This window comes from Erigeron canadensis, chromosome 9, assembly GCF_010389155.1.
Source record: "Erigeron canadensis isolate Cc75 chromosome 9, C_canadensis_v1, whole genome shotgun sequence".
Taxonomy (NCBI): domain Eukaryota; kingdom Viridiplantae; phylum Streptophyta; class Magnoliopsida; order Asterales; family Asteraceae; genus Erigeron; species Erigeron canadensis.
Genome location: NC_057769.1, coordinates 37,229,031 through 37,241,535, shown reverse-complemented (window position 1 = coordinate 37,241,535; position 12,505 = coordinate 37,229,031). Strand labels below are relative to the sequence as shown.

At 33.6% G+C, this 12,505-nt stretch overlaps 2 protein-coding genes and 1 pseudogene across 2 annotated transcripts; 1 reads left to right on the top strand and 2 right to left on the bottom strand.

The window, feature by feature from the left end:
- Nucleotides 1-841: 841 nt before the first annotated feature.
- LOC122583770 (zinc finger MYM-type protein 5-like) lies at nucleotides 842-2,912 on the bottom strand. The gene is made up of 2 exons (XM_043756142.1): nucleotides 1,900-2,912; nucleotides 842-1,067 (listed from the first exon to the last, which is right to left on the bottom strand). The coding sequence occupies exons 1-2, from the start codon at nucleotides 2,910-2,912 to the stop codon at nucleotides 842-844; spliced, it is 1,239 nt and encodes a 412-aa protein (XP_043612077.1).
- A 3,465-nt stretch (nucleotides 2,913-6,377) lies between these two features.
- Nucleotides 6,378-7,527, bottom strand: LOC122583769 (annotated as a pseudogene).
- A 2,281-nt stretch (nucleotides 7,528-9,808) lies between these two features.
- Nucleotides 9,809-12,170, top strand: LOC122583768 (receptor-like protein kinase HERK 1). Its single transcript, XM_043756140.1, has 4 exons — nucleotides 9,809-10,278; nucleotides 10,380-10,644; nucleotides 11,072-11,923; nucleotides 12,114-12,170. Exons 1-4 carry the CDS (start codon nucleotides 9,809-9,811, stop codon nucleotides 12,168-12,170), a joined length of 1,644 nt encoding a protein of 547 aa, XP_043612075.1.
- Nucleotides 12,171-12,505: the final 335 nt, after the last annotated feature.

The following is a 12,505-nucleotide window of genomic DNA, read 5'->3' as shown; positions in this document are numbered from 1 at the left end:
ACGCTGGATGATGTGATAGATCCAGATATGCGGAAATATATGGACTCAAAATCAATTGAAATCTTCTCAAATGTAGCATATGCTTGCTTGACGGACCAACGAGAAGAGCGCCCGAATATGGATCAGGTTGTTAGGGCACTTGCAGAGCCGGTCCTAAGGATTCGGATGCTTAGGACTAGATAATAGGTTTTATGCCCATGTAAAAAATTAGTAATACAACAAAGTTTTTTTTAAAGGGTTTAGAACCTAGTCAAGCTAGGCGGCTCATCCCCACGCCGATATTATTAATATACTAAAAGTTACAAATTTACAAGACGCATGAATTGAAATTACAACAAACGAATCACCTAAAATGATGTCTACGTGCATTTTTTGATGCAAAATCTTCAATTATTTTGTCATAATCTACATTAACTAAAATTCTACTTTCAATACTCAAAATTGCTAACCCGTTTAACCGCTCTTGACTCATGGTACTTCGTAAGTAAGACTTTAATAACTTCAATTTTGAAAAACTACGTTCCGCGGATGCTACCGTGACTGGTATGGTTAACAAAATTTTGTATGCAAGTAACACATTTGGAAACATATCCATCTTCTTTGCAAACTCAATGATTCTAATAGATGTCCACGGTCTTTCCCCCTTATATGCTACACTCGGCAACATAACCTGCAATATTTGTAACTCCGTAAACAAGTCATTTCCATCAATATCAGAATCTTTATCGTGTGTCAAAGCAAATTCAAGATTCAAACAACTTGTTTTTAATAGCTCATCATCTAAATAATATAACTTTGATGCATTAAACATGAAACCAAAAATAGATTCAAAATGTTTCATTTATTCAAATCTAGTAGTTATTTGTGAAAGAGCCATATCAACTAAAACAAGGAAGTAATCGGTTCTTAAATTTTCTTTAGCAGATTGTTGTTCTCTTTCAGTATTTGGAATCTCATCAAATTGTATTTTCCTATACGAAACACGTTTAACAATAAATTCAGGTTCAATATCAATGACTTCAACAATTTTTTTAGCTTCAATAATAGCTCTATCAAGTCCAGTGTTCCTATAAATATTAAAAAAATTAACCAATCCATCCAAACTTTTAATCGGAACATTAAGAAGCATATCTTTCGATTGTAAACTTTTACTAACTAAATTTATTTTAAGTAAAATATCATGCCAAATAACCAAACTTAGAATAAACTCAAAACTTAAAAATTCACCATTTATCAATGAATCAGTATCTCTACACACTTTTGGATCATCACTTATTTCATTTAAATGTATTAAAGCTTTTCTTATTTGAGGAATTTGAGTTATTATAGCTTTAACACTTTCTGCACGACTTTCCCATCGAGTAGTAGATAATGATTTCAAAATCAAATCATCAACATAATCTAAGTAATACACTCCATCGTTTGGTAGAATTAGAAAACACCGTATATATGTTTGACAAGTTCCGAAAAATGTTTTTGCTTTATGACAAGAATTTGCCATATCACACAATACTAAATTTAAACAATGACAACCACATGGCATATAAAAAGCTCTAGGATTTATATCAAGTAATCTTTTTTGTACACCTTGATGTTTTCCCTTCATATTAGATCCATTATCATATCCTTGTCCTCTTACATATTTAATATCTAAATCAAGAGATTTTAATACTTCTTGTAGCACATTAAAAAGACCTAAACCCGATGTATCTTCTACAACTAAAAACTCTAAAAAAATACTCTTCTACTTTCATAGGTACGCTAGACATATCAACACATCTTATAATTAAAGTCATTTGTTCCTTGTGACTTATATCAGGGGTGCAATCAAGAATTACTGAAAAATACTTTGCCTCTTTGATTTTTTTAATTATTTCATTTTTTACTTCGAATGCTAACATTTCAATCAATTCATTTTGAATTTTATGGCTAAGATAATGATACTGGATTTCTTTGTTTTCTATTCTACGAAAATGTTCTTTCATTACTGGATCAAACTTAGCAATCATTTGAAGTATTCCTAAAAAGTTTCCATTAGATTTTTCATGAAGCTTTTCATTTGTACCACGAAATGGCAAATTATATGTTGCTAGACATTCAACAAGAGCAAGTATTCTAACTAATACTTCTTTCCAAATTTCGGTATCCCTTTTAATAACTTCTTGTAACTTTTTATCAATTGTTTGATTTGTACTTAACCTTAACCGCAGCTCAGACCAAGTTCTTAAATTAATCATATGTTCAGAACTATTTTCATGCTTTTTTAAAGTATCACTAAGATGTTTCCAATCATTTATTCCTTCACTCCCTAGTTGACTTCTAGTTGTGGCAGTCTTAAATAACTTACAGCAAAAACAAAATACTTTATCGACCTCTTTTGAGTAAGCCAACCATTTTCTATCACTTGTATCACCATTTCGTAGATTACGTACATAATGCAAACAAGAGAAGCGTCTACCTACTTTATCTACTGGATAACTTAAATTAGTTTCTCTTACTGGCCATTTTATTGCAATTAAATCTTTCATTTTTGAATTTAAACTATCCCAAACTCTCACATCAAAAATATTATAATTAACTCCAACATCACAGTCATTTTCAAGATTTCGATTACTTTCTTTGGTAGGATTTTGATTTTCATTATCTTCAAAGGTTCTAGCATCTTCGTTTTCATTATCATCAATATTATTTCCTTGATCATTATTTTCATCAACATTATTTTCGTCAACATTATTTTCGTCAACATTATTTTCGTCACGATTATTTTCATCAATATTATGTTCATTGTTATTATTACTTTCATGCCTGACCAAAAACCTATTTAAAGATCCTTGTAAAGATTGAGTAAGTTCTTCTTGTTGTCTTTTTCTTTTCCTATTTTGGGCACCAGATGGTTGTTTACGAGGAACCATAATAATTTAATATCTTAACGAAATTTATACAAACTAATAAACAATTATAAAATATAAAAGATGATACTACAAAATATATATTCTATGTCTATATATCATATTATTAAACTCCAAATATATATATTTATATATATATATATATATTTAATTAATAACTAAATTGTATATATAAACAAAAATAAAAATAAAGGAAAGATGTCACCTAGATTGATGTATGATCTTGAATTCTCTGATGATAGATATAAGAGGCTGACTTTTCAATGTAGTTCAATCGAAGTTTTGATCTTGAAAAGTCGAAATCACGAGCGGCAGTAATAATAGCAAAAGAATGAAACTAAAAGGTAAAACGAAATTGAAACGTGCGTATAAATTTACTACTACTTATAATTTAAACCTATTTTTTATTTAGTGGTATGACAAAGTCCATGCCCTATGGACTAAAATAATGGATCAAAATATGTGAAAGCATGCTAAAAAACAAAGAACCAATATTAAAAATATAAAACTGAACCTAGTATAGATAAGGGATAGACTAAAAATCGCTGCCTCCATGTATTTTCATGCCTTGGGCTTGGGCCCATACAGCCCCCTTGCAAGGCCGCCTCTGGGCACTTGACCAATCCTTGCAACTTCACAAGTATCATGTGAGATCCTCGATCATTTGCCTTTCGTTCTCTACCCTTCATGTTTCTTAATTAATTGATCATTACATTTTCCCTCTCTCTATACATAATTAATTAGTATACCGGTAATCTAGGTTTTAATCGTTTGAATGGATATTAGGAACGCTCGATGGTTACAGAAACATCGCCCGACAGCCACTTGCAGGTAATTAGTTAATTTATCGTTATTTTTATTATTAAATAATTAAATAATAAATGGATAATAATATAGATATGCTCCATAAGTATGTCTAAAAATATGTTTAATCCATTAAACTTTTGATACATGAATTCTACATTTTTTCGTTCTTAATCTTTATTATTGATTTTGACATGTGTCAATACTTTCTTAGTAAACATACTTTTAGGCCTAAAATTTAGGCATATTAATCATTTTCCATAATAATAAATAAATATATATTATAAACTTATCAAGTTTTTAACTTTCAATATTTTATTTAAGTTTTAACAATTCATCAAAACCAGTTACACCAATAAGTTTATAGGGAGTAAGGGGTTCTTAGAACCCCTCTTTATGTTACTAGCCCGGTGCCCGCGAGTTGTGACGGCTTTACGGTGATCACATACGAAACATGCAAGAAAAACAACAAAAAAAAGACACCGGTGGGGATTTGATTCCGGCGCCGGCGACATCAGAAGAAAAATAAAGAAAGACACCGGTGGGTTTTTTTGTTTGTGTGGATATGTGTTTCTAGGATATGTGGTTTTTTTTTTGTGTGGAAAGGTAAGTTTGAAACTTTAAAAAATAAAGTGGGGGTACTTTGGGAACAAAAATTATGCTGAATTTCTTAAACTTACTTCTCTTTATAAGGGATTATAGACATACATGACATGTGTAGTCCTCTTTGAAGTAAGGGGTTTCTCTTGGAGTGAGGGTTCCCCGTAACCCCGAATTTGTACAAGTAAAAAAAAAAAAAGTAAAAAGCAAAGGGACCAATAGGAAAAGGAAAGGGGTGTTTGGTCAAAGCTTGCTAGGCGTTTGAATTGGAACGGGAAAACAAATTTATGGCCGGGAATGCCCTCGGGCCAATTTAGCAGAAGTTCCACACGTTTTTTGGGTGTCCTTAGGGTAAGAAACACTTTATTCAGATCAGCCTAATCTACATTACTCTCCGCCACCGCCACCGCTACTGCTGCGCGCTGCCACCCTCACCGAAACTACAACCACCAATACGTCACCACCACTTGCATTACACCGTCATATCGCTCGTGTAATATATTAGTTTTCATTAGTGACGTGGATTATACGTATTAACCAGGAGTGGGAATCAATTTGCAATCCAACCTTTTAATATGCCTATGATCTTGACATCCAATTTTTAAATCCAACCTTGATAACTCATATTTTTTGTGATATAAATAAAACTATAGGTGTGTTTGGCAAAACTAGTTGGTAGTTGGTAGCTGTAATTAAAAGCTGGAGGTTGTAACCGTTAGATAAATTAGGTGTTTGGTAGAGTAGCTGTAGCTGTTAACAATATATGTAAAATGACAAAAATAGACATAGACATAATTTCTTTCATAATTAAATATCGCAAGGTCATTTTAACAAAGTAAAACATAATCGTTTACAAACACTCGAAAACATAATATAATAATACTAATCACTAATGACGTGCATTCCATATGAGAGTAAGAACGTTGTTACGAACTTGTTTCATCTCATTAGTTCTTCCCCCAAATACATCGCCGATGCTCGTGTCACGGTTACTAACATCATGTGGTTTATCTCGTGGCATGTAATTTGTATATTGTTCCATTGTAGTAAACAAGATGTCTTCTTGAGAATTACAGATATAGTTATGCAACGCAAATGTAGCCATAATAATATCAATTTGTGTTTGCACACTATACTTGGGCATTTCACCTAGTATCTTAAATTGTTTCTTTAAAATTCCGAACGACCTCTCATTATAACTTCTTAAAGATGAATGCGAACAATTAAAAGCTTCCTGCATATTATTCAGGGGGCTCTCTTTGAAATTGAGATTGATGGTATTTTGTCTTAGTTTATGAAACAAGATATCCCTTTCTGTCTGGATATCCTTTATCAGCCAAATACTACCTGATAAAGGGATTGAAAAACAAATTGTGTTGGAATTTATTGAAAGTGACATGCAATAATTATTTCAAAGATGTGTATATATACCTCCAGGTGGGTGCGGGAAGTTAAATTTACGAGTTTGGGTCGCATCAATAAACACACGCGTGTCATGGGTGCGGGGAGTTAAATTTACGAGTTTGGGTCGCGTCAATAAACACACGCGTGTCATGCGCTGATCCTTCCCATCCAATTGATACAAATGTGAAACACATATTTAGATTCAAGCTCTCCACATAAATTCCTAAACACATTTGGATTCATTCTAAATGCATTTACACATCGTATAGTATGGCCGTTCAAAACTTCCATCATCCAAGCCATCCCTATTTGAGATGACGCCATGCATGGTTCCTTGTATATATGCTTATAATAGTGTGCATCAGTTAGATCACTTGTAGATGATGAATCCAACAAATATAAAGAAAGTAGTTTGTGCAGCTTCCCGCTTGTTTCATCATCCATAATTACCCTGGTAACAAATTCAATATCAAGTTAACATCTAAACACATAAATGGCTTAATATTTAAATGCATAAGTAATATTCTCACATCAATCAAGTATAAAACAAAAGATATCAAATAACTTCCAACATAGTTATGTCACTAAAACACCAATGAAAAAAGCGATAAACAATACAAATACAGATAAATTCAAACACATAGTAATAACGATGTCTTCGTAACATGTCAACAAGAAAACACTAGCTGCTTAGACTTTGCTTTCGTTGTAGCCATGCCACCCTACCCTCATCATGTCGCACACTCATAAACATTTTTTGTTTTCACGGGATCTTCCAGCAAATCTATTGCAAAAAACCACAACTCCTCATATTCCTTCATCAACCGTGCATCTACCATACGGCTAAGCACACCTACAACAACTTCAACACTAACCTCATTACTTTGACTGGGTTTGAATGAACTTGACTCTAACATGTCAAGAACACGTTGTTGATTCAAATTACTTTGAGTTAAAATGATCTTTAAGCATTGAAGCTCCCAATGAGTCTCTCCCTTTACGTTTAATATTGACTGGTTGAGGCTTAGTATTTATTTTAGTAGGCTTCTCAAAAATTTTTGCAACTCCACTTGGGCTTGCAAAAATTTTTGCAAAGCCATCTTCTTGTTTTTCCAGTCTTTCTATAGTAGAAAGTGTTTCATTGTATGCTTGATACACATCTTCATTGTCACGTCCCTCAACATTTTCATCATCAAGATCTCAACATGCACCCCACTAAATGTAGTTGGATCCGTAGAGGGTGCCAGACAATTTTCCCCACTTGCAACCGCATCTCCAAATAATAGATCTCATTCTTCCTGTAGTTGTTTAGATGGTTGATTATTTTGAATTCCTTCATATTTCTGGTTTTTCTACACAATATAATGATGAATAGTTAGTTGATTATCTTTTTGAGTAGAAGCTTATATTGTATTTAAATATTAGATAATATGGTTACCTCAATTTTTTTAGCCCACCATTCATCATCGCAATTAAGTTGACCAGTACTTTCATTCCAACCTAGTCGAGTCTCCTCGTGCTTTAGCGACTTCCAAAGATTGTACTCTTTTCCCATACCGTCATACTTATTTTTCAAAGCTTTATCACTGAGGAATTTACGGTTTATAATTTTTTCGAACTCTGGCCGAAAGGTAACCGATTTGAAAGGAGTATTTCGACCATGTTTCGTGATATATTTGTGACATAATTCCAAAACCGTTTCTTTTGGCCAATTTTCTCTTTTCCATGTTTTATTATTAGATTCTTTCTTCCCTTTTGGCCACTGTACTTTCTCTCTTCCCTTGCAACTATATATACACAATTTCAACATCAGTTAATTAGCTACACCATAAATATATGGTTCATCCATTTGTATGGGTTATTAAAAGAATAGTTCAACAAATTAAGTCATATTGGCTCATGCATATAAGTTGTCCTATAGGCTTAACGCATTCGCAGGCAAAATTTTGTGTAAAATTGACTAATAGTTACAAGATGTTCAACTCATAAATTAGAAATCTAAAAACTTAATTTAATAAACAAAGTCATATGAGGTAGCTAAAGGTGCACACACAAAGGATTTAACCTATAATTATTTACATATACAAGATGATTCAAATACACAAGTCTATGCAAGTCTATTTATACGTATCATTGATTAAACAGTGAATTACATGGTCGATAATACAACTTGTCTTACAAGAAGTAAATGAAAATTACGATTTTTAAGTATAGACAAATTATAAACTTAAGCAATTACAAAGAGAATAAGTGACACACACTCTTTATGGTGACAAACACTTGTTAGAATGAAAAGATTGCGGTTCCCAAAAATAAGATGATCTCAACTTTGGCAGCAAGAAAAAGATCAACTCAAATCAAGAAAAGGATCGGCTCCAATTTAATACCTATGATTTAGTTACCATAATTAAAGCTACAATTCTATGTATAAATAGAGTCTTTGGCTTCGTTTGTAATAATTACAATCAATAACAATACTTAGTTAGCTATCCAATTCTGGTATAAATAGATGATTAGATGAGTTTGTATCAAGTAATAAAAAACATTCGCAATGTAGTCCTTTTGTGTTTTTTCTTCTTGAAAGCTTCTAAAGCCTATTATTAATAAAAATCAATCTTTATCTTTTATATCAATTGTTAACAACACTTTGTATTTGTGTTGCGCCCGTGTTGCCTTTTATAGGGAAGGAATTAGGGCGACACAACTTTCCTTTGATAGTGACTAATGGTGGTTGTCGACAATTCATTGGCTCGAAGTACTTGAAACCAGAAGCATTTGTCTTCTTTACCAAATCGGGTATGAATGAGAAAACCCTTGCATTTGGTCCACCTGCAACTTTGTCTTACAAAGTATAATACAGTTGGAAGAAGCACCATGGGACTTCCTGTCTTCATTTTGTTTGAAATCTTTCCGACTTGACTTACAGTTAGGGATGAAACCATTGGCTGACAAGAGTCATTGGACTCGTTGATGTCTCGCTGATGAAGAACCATCAGCGACCAAGTTTATCCGCGAATCCCTGACTCAACAGTATGATTGACCAAGGGTGCGGTAAGGTTCAACTCCCACAATTTGTAGAAACATCATTTCCTTCCAAGATTCAAAGTTACCGACTTTGAATTTCTGAGGCATTGAGACATACCCAAAGTCTCTTATATTAACAAGAGTAGGTGTAGTAGACACCGGTGATTTAAGTGAAATAAAGAGATTTTTGGTTTAAATTAATAAGGAATGAAAGTGTTCAAACTAGATCTTGTTTCAATGAATTAGAAACAACAACTCTTAGCTAGTTTTAGGTTCTAGGGTTGGCACAACTAACCAATTGCACTAAGTAATGAATAATCAAGAGCAAGAATTGTTTAAGTAGTCATATGTTGTTAATACTTAAACGATAAAAACATTGGTGGTTAGTTATCACTAACAATATAAGACTGGACTTACAGACTTGCTAATTTTCCCAAAGTAAAAATTTACACTAAGATTTTGGACGAACAAGAATGATAAATCACAATTTCTCGTTAAAAATTAGGGACATATTTTACTTTTGGATTTGACTCCCCAGGGCTGACCTCTATCTAGGATATATTCATGTTTGTGTCAGACCTTCCCCTCCACACCAGTCACGAGGTTTTTCTCCATTCCTCTTATATATCGTTGTAACCCCCTTGATGTTAGGTTTTGAAAAAGAATATGGAGCATCCGAGCTTAAACACTACTCCGCCACCACATATATGAAATAATTATTAGAGGAATCATGGGTATCCTACTCGCTTTGCAAGCACACTAATCCCAAGATCCGGCTTGCTTTGATTTATGTTTTAAGTTTCTTTACATGTAGTTATAAGGTATTTAATCCAACGTCTTAACGCATTGTTTGAGGCGGCAAAACACTTATTTGCCTACTAACATGTTGCAGGAGAAAAGTTTTGAACATATGAGGATTCCACTGAACGATATACTATCAGCCACAGAGATTTCACTCAAAATACATTATTGGCTCAGGTGGATTCGCTACGGTGTATAAAGCCAAACTTGAGCATTTTAAAAGTAAAAATTGTTTAACAATAGAGGAGGGAGATGATCGTAGTGACATGCACAAGATATCCACCACTACTACTGTCGCCATAAAGCTCATCTCTAGTACAACAAACGACTTAGGAGAAAAAGGGTTCATTGCAGAAGTTCAAATGCTTAGCAAATGTAAGCATCCAAACATAGTATCTCTTATTGGCTTTTGTGATGAAGGACCTCAAAAGATCCTTATCTACGAGTATGTTCCTAACGGAAGCCTTGATGGTTATTTGGAGCGCTCTTATAGAATGACTAGTCTTACTTGGGGTCGTCGTATACAAATATGTCTTGATATCGCATGTGGATTGGACTATTTGCATTCTGGTTTGAATGGCAATGAAATAATTATACACCGTGATATAAAGAGCGCTAACATTTTACTAGACGATAACTTTAGGGCGAAGATTGCTGACTTTGGGCTTTCTAGATTAAACATTATAAATTCAAAAAATAGCACCATCAATACTGTTAACCTTGCAGGCACAGAATTGTACTTGGATCCAGAATATATGAATACTGGTAAGTTGAAAAAAGCATCAGATATCTATTCTTTTGGGGTAGTTTTATTTAAAATATTATGTGGGACATTAGCAATGATAAAAGTTACAACACCGTTAATGAGAAGGGACTTCCATCTTTAGCACGCCGACTCTTCAGGGAAGGAAAATCAAAGGAAATTGTCGATCCTAGTATAAAGGACACAGATGGAAGTGTTTTTTCACAAAGCAGAGTTGCTGATCAACATTCTTTGGACACATTTCTAGATATCGCTAATCAATGTTTGGCAGAAACTCAAGATGAGCGTCCAACAATTAAAGAGGTCATCGAAGAACTTGAAAAGGCGTTAAACTTTCAAGTAAGTTATTGTCATTTTCAGAAATAGTTCCCTTCCCATTCTTGATTGCTGTCCATCCAATTCATAAATACAGGGGAGACTTGAATTTATATGTTATATCTGAATAAAATTCCTTTCTTTTTTGGTTATTTCATAGTAGTAATTATATTGTTATTTGATTACTTTATTTTAATCTATTCGGATTACCAGTTACCACCAGGTTTGGTCATTTTCCGCCTGGTAATTACTATAAAAGATGGTAAAATTTAAATACTAGTAAACTAACTAATATTCAAGTTTACAACTAAGGCCTAAAACGAGCCTTAAATCCATAACCACAGCTAGACTAAGAGGACAACCTAAAGGCACACAGTTTTGATCAACTGTCAATTTATTATTATAAGCCATATATGAAGTTGATCGAGTATATATGCTGATATATCGACAGAAAAACAACCCGGGCAACCTCCAAGTTTTGCTTGAAGACATAAATGTGGCCACACAAAGCTTCAGTGATTACAATTGCATTGGAGAAGGAAAATACTGGAAGCTTTATAAAGGAGAAGTTCTCCAAGCTATGTCTAATGCTAAAGGATGTACGGCCGTCGTTGCAAAGCGATGGAACAAGTCTGGTCAAGGAAATCAGCTCTTTTCTAGAGAGCTTGAATTTGTTTTCAAGAATAAACATGAGAATGTCACCAACCTGGTCGGTTATTGTACTGAAATGGAAGAAAATATTATTGTTTATGAGCATTCATCAAAAGGAAGTCTTGATATGCATTTGAAAGACATTAGTCTTACGTGGATGGAACGCCTCAAGATTTGCATCGATGTTGCAAGAGGATTGGAATTTCTTCACAGTTGTGGTGGACCAGAAGAGACGGTGATGATGCACGGAGACATCAAAAGTGGTAGCATTCTAATAGATGGTGACCGCAAGGCTAAAGTTTCTAATTTGGAGCTCATTTTATTAGAACAATCCAATTTGGAGTGGTCCCCGCTAACCGTTACATTTAGACAAAATACGGAATCTGATGATATATCAAGACTAGGTGAACTCTTACTTGAGGTGTTGTCCGGGAGATTGACATCGGAAGATCCATCTAAGCTTTTAGTTCCTTTGCCTATGAAGTGGAATGTGACGGCACACGAACTTGATGAGGTGGTGTTTGAGGGTATAAAGGACCAAATCGATCCTTTTTCATTGATTGCATTCACTCGTGCTGTCGGTTTGTGCTTTCAGAAAATTAAGTCAATAGGTAGCTTGGTAAAACAAATCGAGGAGGCACTGGAATATCAAGTAAGTGTGTACATATCTTTCATTTGCAATCTCACCTCCTACATCAAATGCTTTCTTTATCTTTACTTTTTTTCTCTTTCAAAGGAAAAAAATTTACTATTATTAGTATATAATTAATAAACAGTGCATTTAAACTCCCGTGTGTTTGACTCTGCTGATTATGTATGTTTTAAATTTAACTTTAAATCAGGCACATTTCATAAGTCATATAGCTGAGATTTCATTAAAGAAAAATATTGTAGTGTGAATTAGTTAACTAACTTAATTAATTGAGTTTCATTATATGATCGCAGAAATACATAGAGGAAAGCATGAAAGTTTCATTTTCAGACATAAAATTTGCTAGTGATAAGTGCATTCAAGAAGGAGAATATTGGAAGGTATACGAGGCACAAATTCCACGTGCTAATGGATGGATCACCGTTTATACAAAGTGGTGGGATAACAAGTCTCGTGAAGCACATATTCTTTTTTTCACAGAGCTTATGATTCTTTTGAAGTCTGATAACAAGCATGTCGTGGCTTGTGTAGGCTACTGTAATGAAAACAACAAAAAAATCATTTTTTATGAACATATGTCTA